General features: G+C 42.2%; 1 protein-coding gene across 1 annotated transcript in view; it reads left to right on the top strand.

The window, feature by feature from the left end:
- The first annotated feature begins 8,246 nt into the window (after positions 1–8,246).
- Positions 8,247–24,223, top strand: part of TECTA (tectorin alpha) — a 130,946-nt gene continuing 114,969 nt past the window's right edge. The window contains exons 1-5 of the mRNA XM_036014145.1: positions 8,247–10,425; positions 13,416–13,549; positions 16,309–16,596; positions 20,125–20,262; positions 20,566–20,731. Coding sequence (XP_035870038.1) covers positions 10,362–10,425; positions 13,416–13,549; positions 16,309–16,596; positions 20,125–20,262; positions 20,566–20,731 — 790 coding nt within the window. The 5' untranslated portion in view covers positions 8,247–10,361. The remainder of the gene's footprint in view (positions 10,426–13,415; positions 13,550–16,308; positions 16,597–20,124; positions 20,263–20,565; positions 20,732–24,223) is intronic.

Here is a 24,223-nt window from a genome sequence, read left to right as displayed (position 1 = left end):
TTACTCTGAACTAAAGAAAACACATTTGAGTTCAGCTTTATTCTGCTGAGTCAGTGGCGTTTCACAACTTTATCTCAAAACACTGAAACAGTGACCTAAATAATCATTAAGCTTAATAAATAGATAGCAAACTAGAATAAAGGAAGTTCTCTTTAAATAGGTAAAATAAGAGTTGCTGATAGCTGTTTAATACTTTCATTTGGCTGTGGAATCCATGTACTTGACAGCTGTACTGTACCACTTCCTACTAATGTTCTCTATAACACTTCACACATACACATTTGTTGTTTTTATGTTTTACTAAAACACTAAAGTGACATATTCCTCAGTATCTATTTACTAAGTTGATTTATTCTATAACAAAATCACTGATGTGGCTGATGGCTCAGAATCCAAATTATAATTTTCCCTGGTGCCATTTCCAGACCTGAAATTATGTTACATGTGTATCTGTCACCCTCTGAGCCTCTGAAGTACCGTGCTGGACACTGCAGAGCCATTGGCAAGAACAAATGAACCAGTAATGTGATGCAAAGAAACTGACATGTTGATGTGTAACCTGAGAATATTCTAGAGCCTGAAAACTTAGTTTCAATAAACACACAAAGGTGAGAAAGTCCCTCAATTCCAACTCAGACTTATCTAGGAGGCATTGGTGTTCAAGTGCATTTAAAGTTGGTATTTATAGAAGAAAATTAAGTTTATAAACTAATGGAGCCTGTATTAGAAGTTTTGTTATGGAAAAGGATGAGGCTGTCACTGCTATTGTTTCTTCTTAAATTTCAAGAGAGAACCTTGAGAAGAATATAAATACTGTTTTTGTTTTTTTTTTAAAGATTTTATTTATTTTTGGAGAGAGAGAGAGAGAGAGAGATCAATGTGCGATTGCTGGGGGTTCTGGCCTGCAACCCAGGAATGTACCCTGGCTGGGAATCAAACCTGGGACACTTTGGTTCCCAGCCTGCCCTCAATCCACTGAGCTATGCCAGCCAGGGCTATAAATATTGTTTACAAAATAGAAAGACAGGTTATCTGTTGTGGTCAGCAAGATCTAGAGGTGACAAAAATGCAATTTCAGTTTGAGTCTTTCACAGACTTCATTCTTGAATGCTTCTTAGTTACTATAAGGAATACAATTAAGGTGCTAAATAAATAAGACTGGGAATAAGAGAAAGTAGACATTGAAGAATACAGACTTAAGAGAAAAAAGTTTTCTGATATGTCTGAAACATTTGAGGGCAGATGTAAGCTTTACTCCACTATTAGAGAATACACCTAGGACATTATGAGTTGCTTTGATTGTGTTAAAATTTTGTTTTATCTAAATTTCAATTTCTTTACAAAAAGAAGTCTTTAAGATTTAAATTTAATTTTAAATAGAAAACAATTTAAAAATTAAACAAAGAGGGTATACATTAGAAAATCCCATTCTGACCCTTGTACTTCATCTTTTATTAGTTTCTTATGTCTTTCCACAATTTAAACAAGTAATAGCAAAGGAGAATATATCTTACTGTTTCCCTTATATACGAAGTCTGTCCAGAAAGTATCTAGCCATGCAGTATGAAAAGTAGAGACATTGAAGAAGATACAAGAAACGTACATAGGACAGTGATTCCTCAGTTCCCCTGGTTCCCTGGGATCTCACACAGCTCTCCCAATTGCCATCAGCTGTCCTGTCATATTTTCCTGAATCTCACTGATGGTCTGAAATATTTTCCCTTTCGAAGGTGATTTTAATTTTGGGAAAAGCCAGAAGTCGCAGGGCACCAAATCTAGGTTGTAGGGAGGGCTGAGTAACCTGAGTGATTTGACGTTGTGCCAGAGATACCTCACGAGAAGTGATGCATGAGTGGGCACGTTGTCACGATGAAGCTGCCAATCACCAGTTACCTATCGCTGTGGCCTCCAGAATCATCTGAATAGTTTCCAAGGAGGAATATTCAAGCTTAACACAAAATTTGATGCAGATTTGTTGCTCTACTGGTTTAGTCATTCTGAATGCGACAGCCACACAGTACACATGCTCACTCAAGGGCTTCTACCGCCCCACTGACTAGTATAAGCGACGGTGTCATTTTTCACACACGTGCACTCTAATCCACTGTGCTTGGCTGCCAGGTTACATCGATGTCATGCAAACCATTCTCGTTATACTAACAATGGCTGGACTTTTTCCAAACAGACCTCATATAGCAAAGTTAGTGTATTACAGACTATCACGCACCTTGCTTTTTTAAAACTTAAAATGTATTTTGGACATCTCTCATAGCAGTACACAGGGACTCACCTTATCCTTTGTTTACAGTGTAATATAGATGTAATTTATAATATTTTGACCAATAGCTTATTCATAGATATTTTGGTCCCTCCCCCTGACTCTCACCCTCGCTCTTTTCAGTTTGCTGCAGTAAAAAGCGTATATTCTCTTACATGTTTAAAACAAATCTGTAATACATTCTTAGAAGTGGGATTGCTGGATCAAAAGGTTAAAGTATTTGTAATTTTCGTAGATATTGCCAAAGTATTCTCCATTGGAGTGTTACAAAGAAAAATTTCTGGTTATATGACTTGTCACATCTGTGCCGAATCAAAGACTGAATTGATCTCAGGTTTGGTACATTATTCCTGATCAGTGCAGCCAGGCAGTGGTCTCCCTACTCAGGTGCACAGGCCGGGCACGCGACTGCAGCGCATGACCTCTCTGAAGGAGCTGGCCTGTTGTGTATCTGATGAGCTACCTTTGCTCTGGAACCTAATTTTTAATCATTGATAAGGGAGATTTCACCTCTGCAGGAGAAGGTACTGGTATATGTATTACTTACCCTTAACAATGTATGAGCATTTGTTTCAGCTGAGTGCCCTTGAAAACTGATAGATTAATAGCCTTAAATCTCTCCACTTATTGTCTACAGTAATCAGAGCCACTTCTGGCCAACCAGTGAAATTCTTCTAAAGGAACTAGTTAGTGCTACTTGGTGAATAAGGAATATAGTGTGTCTAACCCCTATATAGTGTCTCTTTTTTCAACCTTATTGCTAATGTGCCAGCAAGGATGTTAGAATAAAGCTAATTATTGTGAGGGTTTTTTTCCCCTTTTGGTCATGTTGGTCTACTTAGAAATAGCTGTTACAAACTCCTTGACTGGAGGTAGATACTATAGCTGCTTTCGAAAAATATCTTTGAATCTTTGTTTATAGTTTAGAGATAAACATTTTTTATTATTGAGATCTTAGATCTAGAAAAATTTTCTGACTACTTAATAAACATTTTAAAGTGTCATTCAATGTGATTTTCAAAATGCAATGCTGCTTTTCTCACAACCAAGTTTAGCCCAAGCCCAGTGTCTACAATGAGTAAGGCCATCACAAAAATAAGTACTACTTAGAGGCAAATAATATTAATCCTTTAACAAGACAGGTTCTAGAGCAGGTTCATGCAATAATTGAAACTGATGCTTACAGCTTGCTGTTTACATGTTATTGCCATGATACTAATAAATATGAAAAGTTTTAGAAATATCTCATCAGGTTTTTCTAAAATCTGCTTTTAAGAATAAAAAGCCGACAGATTGCATTAGCATCCATTTTGTGAAAGTTGACCCAGGTGTCCAGAAATGGAAGATTCCCAGGCAGAAAGGGAAGCAGCGGCTGGAATCTCCCGTATAGCACTACTGTGCTCCAGTCCATGTGTCCTACTCTAACCATGGGCTCCCTTGTCAGATGCTGTTTTGCATGGAGTTGTATACCTATGGATGAGGCATTCTGCATGCCTCCATGCTGAGGGCTTAGCTTTGACTCTGTTATTGGCAGATTGAACATTTAGAGGCAACGGTAACTAGATCAGCGTTGGTAAACTGAAGGTTTGAAATACAATGCACATTACATCTTTTTCTACCACTGACATCATTCAATAACAAAGGGTCTACTGAACCTGTGACCCAAGGGAAGGACTGCTTGTGCTTCAACCCAAAGCTGCTGCAAAGTTCTTGCATGCTCTTAGCCTGAGTCAAAGCTGGAAGAACTCATCACCTGAATGTGGCTACAGCAGCATTCATAGGGATGGACGCATGGCCACTAGAACCCAAAGATAGCTTCAGAAGAGGAAAAATTTCTTTGTGGAGAGGTTACAAGATCCATTATTTTGTTTTTTACTTTGAGGGAGAGGTCCCAGCATGACCCTGACCACTGAAGTACTAGCTGAAAAACTTGACTGAAGCACTAGCTCTGAGTCTCTGAAGGATTGTTCTTCCACCTTCTGGAATGCTTGTCTTACAGAGGCCCCAGACTGCTAGCCATCTCTGGTTCATCCTGCCCAGTCAGCCTGATGTCATCAACATAGTGAACCAATGTAATGTGCTGTAGAATCCAGAGGATCCAGACCTCAGCCCTGGCACAAAACTATAAATGTGTACTTCTATTTGTTTTATTAGAACCTGAACTATTTCTGATTCTCATTCCTGATTCAGATAGGAAACAAATAGATTTGCCAAATGAATAGCCACATATCACGTATCTGAAAGCCATGTTAACCAGCTCTGGTAAAAACACTATATTAATACAGCAGCTGCCCCTTGGCTAAGCTTGAAGTAACCCAAAGTCATTCTTAGGATTCATCATGGCCAATTTAATGAAGATACAATAGAGTTCCCACTCCTCATCTCTAAGAGGGACACTAAATTTTACCATCACCTCCTGACCTTGGGATGCAGCACACTTTTGTATTTACTACATTGGTTGGAGTGGTATCTGCAGAACATGGACCCAATGTGCTAAGTACATTTATTTCAATTATATACTGAGGCTTGAAAAATAACATCCAGGTACATCTGCTGCCCCTGTGGACCCACTGTAAGCTGGACTTGGCCAGAACTCTTTGTATTACCTGGGCTGTATGTGTTCCCCTTCTAGCAGGGTCTTTGGGTATTGATGTTAACTGAAATGCCTTGTCCAATTATAGTTTTGTTCCGGTCGTCAAAATGTTCAGGTATTTCCTTACCTGCAGCCTACATTCTTCACTCAAGTGAATGGCAATAGGTCTCAGAGAAAAGACTAGAAGAATCATACAGTGTGATACCGTGATGGTGTTGCAGAGTTCTTCCCTTTGGGTACCCAGTTACCTTTTCAGTCTATGGATTCCAGATTTGAAAATGGACTCAGATTCACAAACTGAGCAAGGGACCAAGACTTTTTATTGGGACAACTGTCTTTGGCCTTTTGCTCACAAATTCTCACTGTTTATTATATACTATAACAAGCAATACCCTGGTTGGCTTCCATCTACATTGCCTTTGGATGCCACACTCTGTTAATCATTGCCATAACTCTCTCTGAACCAGGCCCCATGGGCTACCACCCTGATCTGTCAGTCATTATGAAGACTATGACCCCTAGCTCCATGCAATAGAGAGCTGCCACCTGGTCTCTGTTGCTTTAGGTGTCCACCATGTCACTGCTATCAGACCATTGGGTTCTGTGATTGCCTTTCCTGCCATCAGCGCTGGCCTACAGAGGGGAGGTTCACAGTGCTGCTGGCACTTCCCTCACCAGAACATTCCTGCTGCCTTTGGTGGATAATGAGCTTTGCCATGGATATGGTCATCAGGTGGTTCTTCCAGACTCCCATAATATATTGGATTCAGTATGTTCACACCCCTGAGCCTTTTAATCCCTTCTTCCGCCATCTGTCACAATGATCCAGGCATTCCAGCCTCACTCAGTGTTAGCCAGCAGTCTTTTCCAGGTGTCTAGGAGCTTCCCTAGCAGTGAGCTCGCACCATCCCCTGCAGTCCCTGCCAGTGTGCAAGGCCATATCCCTAGTATTTGCTCCAAGTCAATAAACATTTCCTGACTACGCATTGTGCCGTCTCCACGATTCTGCACCCTCAACAACGATCCAGTCCCATGGGTGCTCCCCTCCCTGACGCTGTGCCAGTATGTGCCCGCTGGGTCTTAAGCTCTCTGGTCTAGCCCCTTTCATCCCTCCTCAGGCCCAGCATGCCCCTGGCCTGGGTAATGCTGTGCCTTACTCCTGATTGTAAGCCTAGCAGTTAGGAGAGGAGATGGGAGCAGCTTCTGAAGGAGGTGGGACTGTTGCCTTAGAGGAAAGTCCTCTCTTTTGTCTTCCTGTTCTGGGATAAATTTCAGCTCTTAGTGAGATAGAGACAGACATATCTGAGGGCTCAGAAATCTTGATAAATTTACAGAGTCAAAATCTTTGAGGACATCTACCCAGATGATGCCATCTTATTCTTACATGCACATATGTATGTGTGTACATGTATGTATATGATAAATCTTATACATATAAAATTTTATCTCTATGTATAGACAAGGTTTTCTCAATCAGGAGCTGATTTTGGCATAACAGAGCTGTCTCAGTTGAGTACTTCGCATAGTTTTTGTCAGTTCAGCAAACTTCTCCAGAATGCTAGATGGTCACTAGCAAACTCCTGGTTTAGGTGGAAAGCATCAGGCCATTGTCTCACTGCCAAGTCTGTTCGTTGGTGGAGGGCCACCCCCCAGGGCGTGCGCTTGGTTCTAGTGCTGAGGCCAAGCCAGAGGGACTCACAGCTGAAGGCTGTTGGCCAACCACACTTCTCACTTTGAGCTCAAAATCTCTCTTTCACAGAAAGGTGTAGAAACTTACGAAAACAAAGCAAAACAAATCAGCATGGAAGTTGCACTCTTGTTGCTTTTAGGGAATTATGTGTTTTATGTTTGTTTTGTTGAAGGTAGCCTTCCTCCTGCCTTAAGAACAGCCTCAGTCAAGGCCACCTTTACAAAGCATGAGCTTCACAGGCAATTATGAAGACTATGACCCCTAGCTCCATGCAATAGAGAGCTGCCACCTGGTCTCTGTTGCTTTAGGTGTCCACCATGTCACTGCTATCAGACCATTGGGTTCTGTGATTGCCTTTCCTGCCATCAGCACTGGCCTACAGAGGGGAGGTTCACAGTGCTGCTGGCGCTTCCCTCACCAGAACATTCCTGCTGCCTTTGGTGGATAATGAGCTCACCCTCAACCCGCATTTCACCTAAATCTTGTCAGAATCTTGACTCTCTTTACATCTTCAGCAAAATGAGCCCTCCTGTCAACATGCCATAAAAAGAGTTTTTTATCCAAACTCATAGATACAGAGAACAGGCTGTTGGACACCAGTTGGGAGAGGGGTTGGGGGATAGGTGAAAGGGATGAAGGAGCACAAATTGCCAGTTATAAAAATAGTCACAGGCATGTCACCCATGGCACAAGGGACAGAGTCAACAGTATGATAATAATACTATGTGTGGTGCCAGATTGGTACTAGACTTACCAAGTTATCACCTTATCAGGTTACCACCATACTATGTGGTATGCCTGAAACTAATATAATATTACATGTCAACTATAACTGAAAATAAATGTTAAAAATAATCTAAAAATAACATTAAAAATGGAAAATATACAAAGATTTTTATCATTTCTCCACCTGTGACCATTGAGCGAGCACCTAAAATACACTCTCACTGACTGGCTTCCCAGCCCAACCAGAGCAGTCTACCCCTGTGTGCCTGGCACTCCTTGCACCTGTGTTCTCAAGGTGATTCTGACCAATTTATGCCACTATCTTGTGTGTCTGGTTAGGCCCTGATGGCGTTTATCTCAGTAGGAGTCCTGCCTCAAGGAAGATGGAATGTTTAATATGGGTCAAAGGGCTGGGATACAAATACCCTTGAGATCATGAAGAAAGAAGACCAAAGCAATTATTATGCCACTGGCAGTTTTATAAACAAAACCAACTAGTTTGCTTCAAGACAGTTAGCTTGACTATGGGACTCACACCTTAACAAAGACTGGGCAAGGAGAATGCTTTTTAGATGAGACTGAGTTTAATTTTATTTTGGTTAGGCACTCAAAAATTAGGTATTCTGTTACATAAATACGTGCTTTTGGAGGAAAATAACCATTTGATATCTGTAAGTAAATATATGTGGAGGATTCATAATACTAGTGGGCAAGATCTACTGAATGATCATGGGTCTTTAGAAAAATATTGAATGATTTGTACTAAAACATTAGTTCCCCCAATACTCTTGTCCATTTTAGGACAACTTGTTCAAAACTGGAATTACGTTATTTTGTACAGTCAACATTTAAATGCCTGCTCACAGACCAATTTGGAGTAGATTTGCATTTCCCACTGACTTACACAGAGTTTTTTTCTACTACATTGAAATGACTTCTTTTTAAACAAATTTCACTCTATTTTTCTCATTCTTCACAATACCTTTAAGTTATTTACTTAGTGCAAAATTTCGTCATAAGGAGTCTATCCCTCTGAGGACCCTCACTGGGCACCCACGGAGGCTTCCAGAATTCAAGCTGGTTTTTCCTTGTGAAAGATCACATCCTGCACTGTCTAACCCCTTGGTTTTGCTAGAAACTGCCCTGGGCGGTCAGACTGCACAGTGGAGGATCAGGGAGGAAAGGGAAGAAATAAAACCTGGACAAGTTTGAGCGAGTTTCTTTAAATACTTCATGCACACCTGTGAAAAAACATTGTAGAGCCTATCTGTGGCAACAGTTCAAAACCATAGAAACTAAAAAAAGACTTTAGTAGAAAACCAACTTTATTTAAATGTTGGAAGCAGCAGCTTTGTTTGCAGTTTTAATCCCATGCTGGTAGATGCTAATTCTGTAACATTATACAGTTGCCTTTTTTTGGGTACAAAGGTGGAAGGGGGGTTTTCTTTTGTGTTTTTCAGTGCAAACTGATTCCGATCAGAAAGGCTCAAGGTTTCAGCTCCAAGTACCTGACATTTCCATCTGAATCTACTTTTTTTTTAAGGGGGGTGGGGAGAAGGTCTAGTTTTTCAGGAAAAGAACCTCTCCACACAATCCTGAAACTGATCTTTAGATTTACTTTTTCTTAATCAATAGAAAAAAACTTGATTGCAACTCAACACTTATCTGACTCTAGCTCAGGACTAACTGAATTTTTGGTTTTAAGAGTAGGGGATTCAGACATCATTTCAGGAATCAGAAATAATTGGCAGCAAGAGGGGGAGAACTGACATGAATTCTTGTTTTGCTTAATTTTTTCCTGGTTTACCAAGATTTGGCTTAATATTTCTGACTCAATTCCTCCAGTCTCTACAGAACAGGTTAGTGACATTTTTCATAAATACAGATATTTAAATGAATTCTCCTTATGCTCTCTGAATTGTTTCCCTAAGGGCTCACATCTTACATGCATAAGGTGTCTCCCTCCCTCCGCTAAAGCTGTGTGATCTCTGTGAAAGTCTTAGCACCACTGTCAGCAAAATTAATGTTTATTGTGTGCTTGAGATTTCAATGTGTATGCTTGACAACTGAAGGTTTACAATAAAACTCTCACAGGGTAGACTTACTGATTTTTCCATGCAATTTTAGCTTCAAATAATAAGAGGATGATTTTGTATTTAAGAACACCGTCAGGAGCAAACTTCATGGTCTACCTGTGCACTTGGTTCTTCTGCAGGAGTATATGTAATTGGGAGCTTGCACGGGTGTTTGCATCTCAGCTTCATGGAGCGGCACAGACCGGCAATTCTTCTAACAGAGAGTGAAGCAGCTGGTTCAACTGCTTGTGATTGAAATGGAAACAAGTTCACTTTTGTGATGTCCCTTAATTAATTTGCTGGGACTAATTGCTTGTGTGCTGGCTTCTATTTTTATTGTAATTTCAAGGACTGAGCCTGGCATTTTTTTTTTAAATTACCAATGTATCATTCATTTCACTCGAGAAAGTCAATGGACAATTTTATGCTACTGTGAATCTGGTAGCATAATCTTCAGGATGTGGATTTGCTCCGTACTATAGAGAAGGTGATAGCAAACTAAATTTTCCTACCCGTAAAAATCTATTGTGTTTCAGCTGATTTTTATTTGAACCTCTTTGAAAGCTGCTGTGAAAATCAGAAGAGCTGGGTCTCACAGAAGATGAAGGTCTGTCCTAGAGACACAACTGAGACCTGAATCTTTAGAGCCAGGTCCTTCCTATTTCTCAGTACTTGAGTAGCTGCAGAGCAGATGGCTTTCTTTGGCTCATTGCTGTTCTCATTGTGTCTATATAATTTACTGATCATTTGAATGTTCTCATTACACTTCCAAACTGGCTTCTCATGGACCAGTCTAATTTGTTCATGACATGTTGAACTTGGAAGGATCTGTTAGCATTCAGGGAATTTCAACCTGACTCAGAACTTCGTGGATGTTTTATGTGAGTTTGTTCTGTGATGGTTGTTATGTGTCATGGGATTTGCAACTAAACACACCTGGTATTCTACTTACTCTGGCAAGCTGGGGAATTTTTTTCTTTTTCTTTTTAAAATTCCAGGATGAATTATTCATCATTACTTAGAATTTGGGTCTCTTTCATCTTCGCACTTGTACAGCAGCAAGGTGAGTACTACACAATTTTCTAAAACTCTTGATTAGCATGCTCTTGAATTTATAAAGAGACACTTTTGTTGGAGCCATAATTGTCAGGGCAGGTGTGTATGTGCCTACAGATACACACAACAAATGTAAATTACATTTTGTTGTCAATGGAAAAATACATTAACTTTGAATAATGTTTATTTACATTCCCACTTTTTTCTAACTTAGCTGTGAACACGATTTGTACGTACCAGCTTACCCCATGTTAACGACTGGGTCTTTAAGATAATGGAAATTATTTCCCCTGAAAGTATACAGGGTAGGCGTGCATGCAGCCCATACCTGATGGCTGATTCCCATTAAGGCATTTAACTTGAGGCACAGAGTTTAAAGAATACATTTGTTTTTGCCCAAATCAGGAAACTGCATTGACATTGATGTTGATGACATATGTGTTAGAGGCTTTTTACAATGGCCAAAAATCTGAAAATGTAAGTGAAATTTTAAAAAGTAAATGTTCCCATCTTTTATCTGTGTAGCCTTGCCCAGGATAGGTGAGAAGCCACATATATTTCTTTCTATTGTTTTTGGATTTTAGAAAAGAAAGATGGGAAAGTCTCCATGAATTTGAAACTTCTATGACTAAAGTTCTAAAGCATCTTTCTTTGTTTTGTTCACCTGGCACATGATTACAAGTATAAGAACAGATCTATAAGGCATATGTACCCCTAACATTTTTCTAGGACTGGGGGCATTTAAATAGTTGTAGCTTGGAAACTATAGAGTGAAACTCCACAATAATGAAAGAGTCCCACTGACTCTAATCTCCTACCCCTGGTCTAAGAAAGTACATTTTATATGGTGAAAATAAAACCCCAAAGTCCAGGGAGCACACTTAGGTTTATTATGAAGTCCCTAGCCTAAAGCTAGCATGAGTGGTAGCTTTATTAACTCTGATGGTATTAAATAGGCCATGCTGTTAATGTTTTTTAAATAAAACTAATAGTTTCCAAGGTGGAAATTACTATAGTCTAAACCTACTCCTTTTTATTAAGTACCTATTTTTTATTCAACTAGTATTTCTTAAATATTTACAGTATTAGATATCTTTATTATTTGTATTCTTCTTAAAATTGAGAAAATTCTAACTCTCCATTCTTTATCATGCACTAGTTAGGCTCACTCATGGTTTACCTCCCCATCAGTGCAGAGAAAGCAGCTAGGGGCCATCTTCCTGACTGGGCCCACTTCCTCCCCCAGGCAGAGCAGCCCCCAGGCCCAAGGTGCCAATCAGCCTTGTCATTAAAATGACTGTGATTCAGTGTGAATAGGAGCCCTTATTTACATGTGGGCATCACTGCTAAATAGTTCCTCATGACATCATTTGATTTATTATTAATTTGAGAAAGTTTATCACCTTTCAAGTTTAATAAGTATACTGCTACAAAAGGAATTATAAAGAGATTTTTTTAAAAATTCCTACCTTCAGGAATTTTGAATTTGTAACTTCTGTGAAAATACAAATGTTCAAGAACCTCTTTTTGTCTACAATTGTGACACTAAATGAAGCTGTCTGCCAAGTGCTCCTGTGATCAAATTAGCTGCAGCACCTCCTAGAGGTGGGAATTTGGTTTGCTTCCCAGAAACTTTTGGGGCCTGGGGAGCAATGCTTGTACCTAATGACCAGGCTTGTTTTCCCTGTTTTCCTTTGACATTAGCCCTTGGAAACAGGTTAGCTCTCCGACTAGGCAGACCACTTCCTGTTTCTTGCTTCCTAAAGAGAGAGCTCGTGCTTGTCCTGATGCTTCTGGTCACTCCACATTCTCAATCACATGAGCCGTCTGCTCATGAAAAGGCTTCTGTCCATCCTGGGCTGGGGCTGGCCAGCCTGTTGTCTCCTTTGCTCAGAGCAAGAGCTTTCCCAGGGAGGGCCTCCCACCTCAGAATGGGGTGTTAGCATCTGGATTGCAGCAACAGGCACCTCAAGAACTGAGGCCAAAACCCCCAAATGAATTTGTCACTGCCCCTGAAAAGTAACAATTAAAAAACAAGAAGAAAAGAAGATATTCTATTTTCATTCAAGAGAAGAGAGGACAGAGAGAGAGAAAAGTTACATCCAAATGTAGATTATTTCGTGGAGACCACTGGACCCAGTCATCAGCAACGTAGACCCTTGGGAAACTGCCTAATTTCTATCACTAAATTGGGCCACCCCCTGCAGGAGTTTGGAGGAGAAACAAGCCAGGTTTCCAGAAAGGTGGTGACACAGTCAGGTGACATAAGCAGTGCTGACCAGGTGGTGGGAGAGCACCCTGAGCCTCCTCTCCAGAGAGTTCTCTGGGGCCCAACCTCCCTGGCCCAGGGTCCCACCCTGTCGTTGGTAAACAGGAGCTGGGCATAGAGCCTTCCTTCTCACAGGGCTGGGACTCAGTCAAGGTCATTCACAGGGCAGGTACTACAAACCCTCTCCTCCCACTTTGTCCCAGGTCCAGCTGCTGTTTGTTTCTTTCTGGGATCTGGTATCTTCAATTATGTAGGGGGAGGGAGGAGGTACCTTTTGGGAAAAGACTTGAATAGTACAATTTTTGTGATGGAAAGGAGCTTCATACTACAAGCCACCTTGTCTGCACCTTGTCTTCAAATTGGGATCAAGTGGGCTGAGCCCTGCCAGACCCAGAGGCCCCCCTCAGGGCTTGAGAGCTCAGGCACAGGTTATTTCACAGTGCTCTGGCAGCCTTAACCATTGCTCTCTCCAAAGTGCTTGGAAAAACAGAAACGAAGTGTGAACTGATTTCTCCTTAGGAGAAGTAGCATCATTTGCATTCCCTTTCCAGGGGCAGAAGAAAATGCACAGTGTGCAGTTTGGGCTTAGGATAAACAAAAAGGGAGTCTGACTTGCTTTTAGTTTGTAAGGCTTACCAAAAAAGACTGGCTTCAGTGGGTGGGAGGAAAGTGGCTTGCCCTGTGGAAGAGAGGTCAGCCATCTATCTAACCACTGTCTCTCTTGACAGTTCAGCCCAGGGAGCTCATGTATCCATTTTGGCAGAATGACACCAAAACCCCTAAAGTAGATGATGGAAGCTCGTCTGAGATCAAGCTGGCCATTCCCATTTTCTTCTTTGGCGTTCCTTACCGCACTGTCTATGTAAGTGGAGGAGCAGCCCCATGTGGCTTTCCCTTTGTCACTAAGGAAAATAGTAAAAACACTTTATTCCAGGGCTCCAGGAGTAGAGGAAGATTTACTGGCAGTCCAAATGACAGGCTCTGAGATATCATGAACTGATAGATCTTGTGATTAAGGTAGTCAGTCAAAGGCATATTTAATGGCTAATATTCATAGTATACAGGACAATTTCTTTTGTAGGTGATTAAACACAGGCGGGGCAGAGGCCCAGCATCATGAACATTATTTCTGCTACTTGATAAGATAAAAAGATACCATGAACCACAACAGGAGCAGTATCATTTTTCTTTCCCCTCTGGGGGTGTGAAGAGTTTAAGTATCTGTTGTTCTTAGGCTTCCTACCAATTTGAAGCAGAGTCATAGCATAGTAGAGGGGTAATCAACATTAAAGTCGTTTGATGATTTGGCCACCCTCACTGGGTCTAGATATGCTATAGCGTCCCATTGTCAAACATGCATGAAGAAATGGTGCCGTTTGCTGTTGGAACTCTCCTAGGAACCTGTGTTCTCATGCTATTTTTTTTGGTTCGTTGGGTTTGCTGCTAGTTTAGAAGGTTGCATTTTGAGAAGGTTAACAGTAATTGAACCTGTTTTTATCTTTGGCCTTACAGGATTAGGTGTGGCATATGTAGATTATATCTTATCCTATTGTAGTCTGGTTCCTGCCCTGGAGGAAGAAATGAAGCTCCAAGCACCTATACCTCTGGCCCTTTCTAAATCTGAAACACCAGTGTTTGATTTACAGCTCAGGGCTCAGTCCCATTAGAAAATAGTTTCTTGTTCTGTTGTGTAACCAGTGGCCCTTGAATCTGCAACATCAGAGTCACTAGGGCTCTTATTAGAAATGTCACTTCTCAAACCCTACCCCGGACCCGCTGAATTGGAAACTCGAGGAGGGGAACCCAGGAATTTTTGTTTTATTAAGCCCTCCAGGGGATTCTGAAGTCCACCAAAGTTGGAGAATGACTGATATTAACTACAGAATATAATTAAAACACAACAGCCATCACCAGCTTCCTCTGCTGGTCTCTGTGTTTTAATTGCACCCAGGATTCCTCAGCAAACACATTTATCTGGCACCTTGAGATGCCTTTTATGCTCTATTCACATGAGAGCTTTCTTAGTCTGTAATAGCTGACTGTAAATTTCAGAAAGCATTGACCTGATTTTGGAGATGAGAGAGGCATGAAGGATTTCCATTCTGGAAGCCTTAGTCTTACAGACAGCTGGAACAAATGCATTTAGTTAAGCTCCTTTCTCTTCCATGTGCTGTGTGACACGGAGTCTGAGAAATTCCTATCCTTGCAAAAGGAATCCACCCTTTAATTTGGGGTGGATTTATTTGAGGGTAAATTGGTCCTAAGAGTTTCTAGCACTTTGAATTAGTAGTGCAGTCTTTTTCAAGCCTGTTATTCACTATTACCTGCAGACAATAGACTCTTAATATCCTTGTAGCTGGGTCTCCAGCTTCCTTCCCAAACTCCACACCCTTGCTTCCAAAACAGACTGATAGACCCTTGGTCCAGGCAGTGAGAACTTACTTCTGGTTCCATGTCCTTGTCAATGCCCATAATGTTAGTAATCAGTATGAACTAAAAATTGGAATATACAGAAAATGATCTACAGGTTTTCTGTATCAACAAATTACATGCATTTCCATGAGCATTTCTGCTGTTGAAGCCACAGGCTGAAGTCAGCCCCATCCACTGACACCATGGCCTCAGACTCAGGGAGAGGCAGGTTGTCTACAGGTGCTGTGTCCACAGCATGTGCATACTAGCTTCTGTCACAGTAAGGTTTTATAATTTAACAAGTTTAGTAAGCCATTTGCAAATCATGAAAAAATCACCATGGTTGTGACATCTATAGAAGTCCTTTAAATGTCTCATCCAGAGCAGGATATGTTTCATCCTGAGATCTCAGTTTGATGATGAAGTATCCAATTTGTCTTTTTCTGACATGCCCCACTTGTCATATAATAGAAATCAGGTCCAATACATAGCTCCTCAATTTTTTAATTTAACTTTTAGCTTCCCTGTTTCATTCTTCCGGCCTATTTTGCATCTCTGACTCTGGATCTTCTTTATTGACCACATTGCCCAATCAGACACACACACTCACACAAACACACAGCTACACACTCACTCATACTCACACAAAAACTCACACACACACGCATACTCTCACACATATAGTCACACAGCCACACACATACACACACAACTAGGTAGCATTAGGTAAATATAAATAGAGTTAGGATAACAAACATGAAAATTAATAAGAATACAGTTGAATAAAAATATTAATAAGTACAGTTGACTAAAAATTGAAAGTAAAGAAAACCAATGAGTGCCCTGGCTGGCATAGTTCAGTGGATTGAGCGCAGGCTGCAAACCAAAGCATTGCAGGTTCCATTCCCAGTCAGGGCACATGCCTGGGTTGCAGGCCACAGCCCCAAGCAACCTCACATTGATGTTTCTCTCTCTCTCTCTTTCTCCCTCCCTTCCCTCTCTAAAAATAAATAAGTAAAATCTTTAAAAAAGAGAGAAAACCAATGAGTTTGGAAGTAAACAAACCTCCTGGTTGAGCAATGTTTGGGAGTTCTAATTCAGTGGAAGTTGTTCTTATTCACGGGATTAGGGAAATGTCTATCTTGGGGTAGGACTCTGAAGTTGTCATGGCTTCAAATCCACTGTGCCAAACCTCTCCTGTTTTTGTAGGTCAATAACAATGGAGTTGTGTCCTTCAACGTGCTAGTGAGCCAGTTCACGCCAGAGTCCTTCCCCTTGACGGATGGGCGGGCCTTCATTGCTCCATTTTGGGCAGATGTGCACAATGGAATTCGAGGCGAGATCTATTACAGAGAGACCATGGACCCTGTCATCTTGAAAAGAGCCACCAAGGACATCAGGAAGTACTTCAAAGACATGGCAACCTTCTCTGCCACCTGGGTTTTCATTGTGACCTGGGAGGAAGTCACATTTTATGGAGGGAGCAGCACCACACCTGTAATAATTCACATTTTCTGTTTCCATTTTATATCCTAACACCTAATTATTGTCTGTCTTCATTACTGTGAAGGAGTCTAATTGTTAGAGCTAAGGATGATCCATTTCCTTGAGTTAAACTAATGAGTTTTGTCACACATTTTCCAGGGAACAAAGTGAGATATGATACTTAAGCAGTCCAGTCAGCCATAATATTTCAGAAGATCTCTAACCCTGTATCACTGATCATTACAACTGTGCAAACAGAACCCAGCCACAATTTTCTTTCAGTAGGTGGCACTTCCATTTTGCAGGAAAGTGGTCCAGGCACGGAGGCCTGATTCAGGCCATGTGGGTAGGTACCCATCAGGGACGCAACCATAAAAGGTCCTTTTATCTTGCCAGCAGCACAGACGCCTCTCTCATCAGCTTATTTCCCTTTTTTGTCTTTTTTCACAAAACCTGGTAGGACAAGGAAAATAGGGTACTGGCTTTGGGAGCAAATGACCTGACTCAATTTATTATGTTATGACCTTTATTTATTGTGACAGGGGCTGGCATTCCTATTTGATGCTAATTGGAGTGGGCAGTTAAAGTGTTTCCTGAATAAAGGTTTAACATCTGCTCCAAAATCCCAAATGAGCAGTCAAATAAAAGTCATATAAGAAAGATTATCACTGACATTATAGCAGAGATAATCAACTTTCCACATAAAGGAACAGAACATACTTTTCACGAAAGCCTGAAGCTTGTTTGGGTGACTTTGGCAGTGAGGATTTTTGAAGGAGCAGATGCATCTTCATCTGTACAATTTCCAATAAGCAAAGACACTAAAAAACCTGCCCTCTGCTTTCCTAGGATTATTTCCAATCCCATCTGTTTCTCAATTTCCTTGGCAACGAGTTGGCTGCTTGGGGGTGGAACAGAAACTGGACCTAGAGACCGAGGTGGAAAGTGCTGGGCTGGCACTCCACAGCTGCCATGCAGGGAGCACCTGTGTTTCAGCACCTCCTGACCACAGCATCAAGATGCACCTGATCGCTGGGGGGTTCTGGAAAACAGAGACACAGTTTAAACAGGGGATGTACTGGCTAGAAATAACCTCTAAAGAAGGGTCCATTTTCCTCTGTCATGCTATGGCTTGCTAATGACTCCTCTGGTGATGTTTTCTTGTCCTGTAAACCTCATATTTACAGCATTAGAATGTCAGATGCCAGCAATTGATAAATTTTAGTGTTTGTGGAGGAAAAAAGAAAAGAAATGCCCATCAAATGCTGACCACCAATTTTTCAAAAAACTTCCACTGGCAATAAAAATGGCGAGATAATTTAGATACTTTCTGGTTTGTGATTTGAAGTAAATTTCTGGACTAAGTGAGAACTGTTTCAACAAGGATGAATGAGGTAAAATCTCAATGTTCTGAGCTCCTTGGAAAAAACATATTACAGTCCTCACAACTGCAGAAGTGTCTATCCATCCTGTCTTGAAATTGACCCCCTCTTCCATCTCCTCATTATCCCGGGTCCCCCCTTCTCTATAGGAATCCATATATCATCAGGCCAACTAAATGCTGGGCATGAGAGGTCTTGAAGAGACAGAGGGTCTCATGGATACCCAATAGAAGGGGAAGGGGAAGGAGAAGGAAACATACTTTAAGAAAGGAAAACTAATATTTATTGAAGGCTCACTATGAGCTCGGACCTATGATATGTTATATCATATAAGCCCTCACAAGAATGTTCCATAATAACCACTCTCTACAAGGTGAAGGAACAGGCCCAGAGAGGTTAAACAACTTGCCCAAGTGGTGAGAAAAGAAATTTGAACCTCAGAGAAGGCTGAGCAGGGTTCAAACTGGTCTCCTAACTCTGAATCCTGAAGTTTTTCCTCCAAGTATATTAGAAGTCCTCTGGAGTATAAGAAGGTTTTTTAAGAATTTGAAAACATAGTTTCACAAAAAGAGATCTTGGATGAGTCTCAGAACTAATGGCAAAGAGATGTGTATGTATGTGGGAGGGCTAGAGAGCTTCTGAGTGCCATTTGGATGGCTGGTTGGTTTTGAGGTAGCTTCTGGGGTCAGAAATGGGTTGCTATCAAGACTTGCTTGAACCAAAGATATTTCCAACTTCATTTCAGGAGAAGGAATTCACCTTCTGAAGGAGAATCCTGGTCTAAAGGAGGGTTTAGCTTTAGTCTTTGTGTGACCTTGATTTTATGCCTCTCTTGAACCTGACTCTGCAGTGACCTTACAAAAATCCTGAGCTCACTCATCTCTTTGTCCACTTTCCTTTTGGGTAGAGCAGAGCCAAAGCATGGAGGCATATGCCTGGGTGACTCTAACACAAACATGATCAGCTGTGGCAACCACAGAGCTTGAGGAAGACGTCCTCATTTATAAAGAGCTTTTCTCCCCTTGCACCTAGTCTTCCTCCCTGGGAATTCTAGGATGGGTGATTTGGGGCTTCCAAGATCCTCTACCCAAGTTTGATTACACAGGATAAGGATTTGGGTCTTTCTCTGAATCTGACAGAATGTTAACCAGGATAGTATCCAGTAGCTGAGGAAATGCAAGGTTTGAGTGGAAAAGGTTGAAGCAGCCTCTCCTTTTAACTCTATTTTTATTTTAATTTCCTGGAAGCATGTGTCAAGGGGTAGGGATGAGCAAAGGGAGATAGATAGTAAAGGACAGTGTTTGCCCTTTCCAGGGCTATCTGCAAGGCTTGTTTGAATTTGTATAACATCTCTGTCCTAAACAGTTTAACACTGAGACAGTATGTAAGGACAGTGTGATAAGAGATGGACTGGAGCCCTGGCTCCACTCCCATTATCCATTCCTGGGTCATTGTGAGATGCAGCAATTCATTTCCCTGAGCTTTCACTTTTTCAACCTGTAAGATGGGATTGCTCCCCACCCCCGGCCCCAAATTGCCTGTCTTTGCGTTGGTGTGAAGTACAGATGAGCGCTGAGAATCTTGCAGATATAAAGTGATGCAATTAAGGAGCAATTCTTCCCCCCCACAAATGCTCCATAAAATCACTTTCCAAGTGCCATTTTCAAAAGGGGACACATCTCCCCAGATCACCAGTGTTTTCTGGGAAGTGAGAGACAGTCCATACCACCACTTCAGTCTCCTGTGTGGCCCCCACTCATCACTCAGTCTGCTGGGAACAGGTGCTGGCAGCCCTTTCCCTGCCTGGACAATTTCCTATAGTTTATTCCAATGCTGCCATCTATAGGTGCTTGTGTACAACACAAGCTGAGCCAACCTCTGAATTTTGCCTGGTTCAAATCAGAAGTATAAGAGCAGTGCTGCTGAATCAGCCTCTGGGTTACCCTCAAGCCATTTTTCTTTCAGGAGCTCTACCGCATACATCTCACTTTTCCCACTGGAGGTGAGAACAAATCCCCAGAGGAGACCAAGTGTGAGGGCTGGCTGAGCAGCAGCTCTGGCCGCCCAGGTTAGGGAGGGTGCTGAGTGCAGGGAACCACAGAGCTGAGAGGAGTTCCTGGGGAGAGCAGGTCTGAGCCCAGCCCTTCCCATCCTGCAGGTGAACACCTTCCAGGCCGTCCTGGTGTCTGATGGCTCCTATACATTCACACTCTTCAATTATTATGAAATCAACTGGACCACTGGGACGGCCAGTGGCGGCGATCCCCTGACGGGCCTTGGGGGAGTGATGGCACAGGTAGGTGGTTCTCCGTTTTACCCTTCCACTGCACATCTAAAGCTGGGCCTCTGCTTATATGTTTCCCCTGCCACCTACAGCCTTTAACCAGGTAGACTGAGAGGCTAGTCCCATCCATCTGGGATACCTTGATCAGGGTGTAGCAGGAACCAGGCAGGCCTTTCTCAACTGAAAGGGCAGCCCAGAGACTGTAGGGCCCTTTGATTTCAGGGGTGCTAGATTCTGAAAATAAGGTATTTGGTCAAGTTAACCAATGGGGGTAGTGTTTGTGCTCAAAAGTCCTGTCTTCCTTTTGTGCTCCAGGCAGGATTTAACGGTGGAAACCTCACCAATTTCTTCAGCCTCCCAGGGTCAAGAACCCCAGATATTGTGAATATCCAGGAGACCACAAACGTCAATGTTCCAGGCCGCTGGGCATTTAAAGTTGACGGGAAAGAAATTGACCCAGCCAATGGCTGCACATCCAGAGGTAAAGGAGTTCCTCTTCTCTATAGCAAAGCAGAGTTCGTTCAGTTGAGATGGAAAGGCAGGCTTTGAAGCCTCTGGAGCAGACCTGTTTCAAGGCCATATGGTTTTGACATCTCTCAACTGGGTAATGGAAGTCAAGGTAATGTAGCATGCACATTCATCAGACCAACAACTAAAATCCTGTGTTTGCTATACTGCGGCTTATGAAGTTCTTGCCTGGGGTGTGAACACAGTTCCCCATTTGCAACAACTGCAAAGGAGACAAGGATCTTGGATGATTTCTCAACCAGAGGGACAGAAAGAAGCCATTCTGTTTAACATCATCATTGTTGTTGTCATTTCCCTTCTTTAATTTTTTCTTCTCATCTTTAGTCCTGCTCTGCCACCGGCACTTTGTAGATAAAGGAGTGGGCGAACTTGGCGTGTTGCCTGGCCTCTAAAAGAGTAAATCAGTGTTAGACCGTATGATTAGGAGGAAAGAAAAAAGTGTCATAGTCTTTAGGGTAGCTCTGCCTAAAATCCTCCCAGCAGCAGCAAAACCTGCAGGAGCTTGGGGAGAATCAAGAGTAGCCTAAGGGCTGTGTGAACAAATGGAATTAGACCTCAGTGGGTTCCCTTTACATCAACATCTGAAGTTTGGGGTCCTTTCTGAATAATCAGAACATCTTGGATATGCAAAAAGCCCAGGGGTCTCACAGGAACAGCCAGGTTTATAGATACCTGTTTCCTATGTGTACAAAAGTATTCTGAAAATAGGATTTCTGTTAATATTTCTGCTCCTAGGAGTGGAGACAAGAATTAGTAAAACACCCACCCACCCATCCATTTAGCCATCCAGCCATTGCATGTTTCCAAGAACAGTTTAAGACCCATAAGGTGCTAGCCATGCTGTTAGGTCTGAGGAGGAAGGTGCTCTCACCTACCCTGAAGCACGGTGGAGGAGAAGAGTACCACAAAAACAGTGAGGGTACAGTTTAGGGCACAGTGTGGCAGACATGACTTCAGGGCGCTATGGAAGGGTAGAGGGTAGCTCTGGGGAAAATGTTTTCAGACCTGTAAAAAAAGTTTTGTAATGGGATGAAGATTTCAGGAAGCCTCTTGCCTCCTTAGATAGAAAGCCTGGCTTGGTGACCTGCATGTCTCGGCAACCCCATAGTGTCGGGTTTCTCTTTTGGCTCAGCTTCAAGTTGTATAATATGCAGAAAAGCCATGTTTACCTGGTCTGAAGCCCCCATGCCCAAGGCCCCCAGTCCCTGCATTGTGTTCAGGCTCATGACACCTCTGCCTTTGCTGTAAGAGAAGGTCATTTGTGAAGGGGGTCTGCCTGGACATCTTGGCCCTGCAGACTCTGTGAAGTCCTCCATGTTCAGAATAGCAAATATCTTAGAGTAAGACTGGTATTAAACCAGACAGAAAAGAATCTAGCTCCAAAGCTAACCAGGATTTCAGAGACTGAAACCTCCTCCCTTACAGAGTGTAACTACAGCTTTACTCAGGTCTGTGAAAAATACCAAACCAACACCCCATTCTCTCTCTTCATTTTATGGTCTGGACTGGAGATCCACCCAGCACCTCCCCTCCCTTTGTCCAAGTGTCACTGTGTTGACTGGCTGTGGCTGTGCAGCCTAAATGACTAGAGACATCCTCTCAGGGTCCTGGGCGGGAGTCAAATGCCATGCTAACGGGAACATTGGCTTGCAGAGCTGTGTGTTGACTAGATGCCAACTGTGTAGAGCCCTCACTTTGATTTCATGCTTTTCCTTCTGAATTATGGGTTTGGGTTTCACATACAGGACAAATTCAATATCCTTATACAGACTACTATGTATTTTTATGTGCCCCTGGACATACAACAATCTAACGAGACTGGGATTTGGCCTGGGTGATGGCAGATCTGGTTTATTATATCATCATTTTGCAAAGAAAATTATCTGAGAGTCTACCTTTTCATCCCAACCTCCTCTATTCAAAGGCATTTACCTCTCATTTATTGAATTCTGAAAAAGCAGTGACTGGACATTACACTGAGAGGAGGCTGTTACAATATATGCAGTCGGGACCAGGGCCGAAGTTTGCCAAGGTTTGAGGAGCCTTTCTCAGTGCTGATGCGTATGACCTACTAGGAATGTGAATAAATCTATTATCCCATCTTGGGACGCTGTGCTCACCAAGTATGAAACCTAATTGCCTGCTGAGATACAATTATTCCTATTGGACAGATAGAGAAAAGACTTTTGGGAGCAACCATGCCTTCAGCTGGGGTAAACCTTGCAGCCTTGTACTATTCACTGGGTCAGGGCTGTCAACTCATTTTCACCGGGAGACACATCAGCCTTGTGGTTGCCTTCAAAGGGCCAAATGTAATTTTAGGACTGTATAAATGTAACTACTCCTTAACTATGGGCAAGGAACTTGACACTGCTGCCAGGTAGAAACAAGGTGCTAGGCCAGATAAAACAAGGTGGAGGGCTGGATTCAGCCCACGGGCCTTGTGTTTGCCACCTGTGCACTGGGTAGTCAGTTTTATAAAAACATGAGAAATCTTTTCAAACTACAGTTTCAAACTATAGCTACGCCTGGTCTACCACATTATTTGTATATCTTAATGTTGTGTGTTTGATACTGTCCTTTCCAGAGACTCTCACTTTACAAATGCCCTACCTCTGTTGGTGGGCACCAGCTTTGTAGAACATCACTGTGCCCCCCAGGGCAGGGATAAGGAAGGAACACTGTCCATATTTACGGGCTAGAGAACCAAGACTGATGGAAACCAAGTCAGTAGTCACAGCAGGAAGCTGCAGAGCTGCAACCATTGCCCAGTCCCCTCAACTCTGACCCCCAGCCAGGGACCATCACAGCTCTCAGCCCTGAGTTCTCCTAGTGCCATGGAAGGTTGATATTAACAATCAGCAAATTTCAAAAATTTTGATGGAGAAGATCATTTATTTATGGAAATGTCTTTAAAGACTGGTTGTCTACCAAATAAATAGCAGTTGAACACTTAAAAAATGAGCACATCCCTTAAAACCATGTCCTTGCCTCTAACTCATCCTCCTCCTGTCAAGAATTTCGGTCCAGCAGATGAAGGGAAAGAAGTGTGGGGCTTTGCCAGGGCCTGGAGTGAGAGGAAAGACAAATTGTACAGACATAAGTTTTATCTAAGCAGCGTCTTCAGGATTCATGAACCCTGGAAGGTGCCAAGCAAGAGGTCAGCCCTTCCTAGCATCTTCCCAGAAAGACTGGGATTATATTTGTACATCTGATCCCCGGTTCATGCTATTGACCTCTTCTGCCATATACTGTTCCCCCAACAAATGTTTGTTGAATCAGTAGATGGATGAACAGGTGAACAGTGTTGCTGAGTTACCTGGGGAAGCAGAGTCTTCCGTGGGATTACTCTTCCTCTTATTGCTGAAAGGAAGGCCATCACTCCTATGTCATAGAATTTCCCATAGATTAAGACAATGTGTCTTTCCTTGAATAAGAGTGTGCT

Source organism: Phyllostomus discolor, chromosome 13 (genome assembly GCF_004126475.2).
Source record: "Phyllostomus discolor isolate MPI-MPIP mPhyDis1 chromosome 13, mPhyDis1.pri.v3, whole genome shotgun sequence".
Taxonomy (NCBI): Eukaryota; Metazoa; Chordata; class Mammalia; order Chiroptera; family Phyllostomidae; genus Phyllostomus; species Phyllostomus discolor.
The sequence above is the reverse complement of the archived record's forward strand: the minus strand, read 5'-3'. Positions and strand labels throughout refer to the sequence as shown.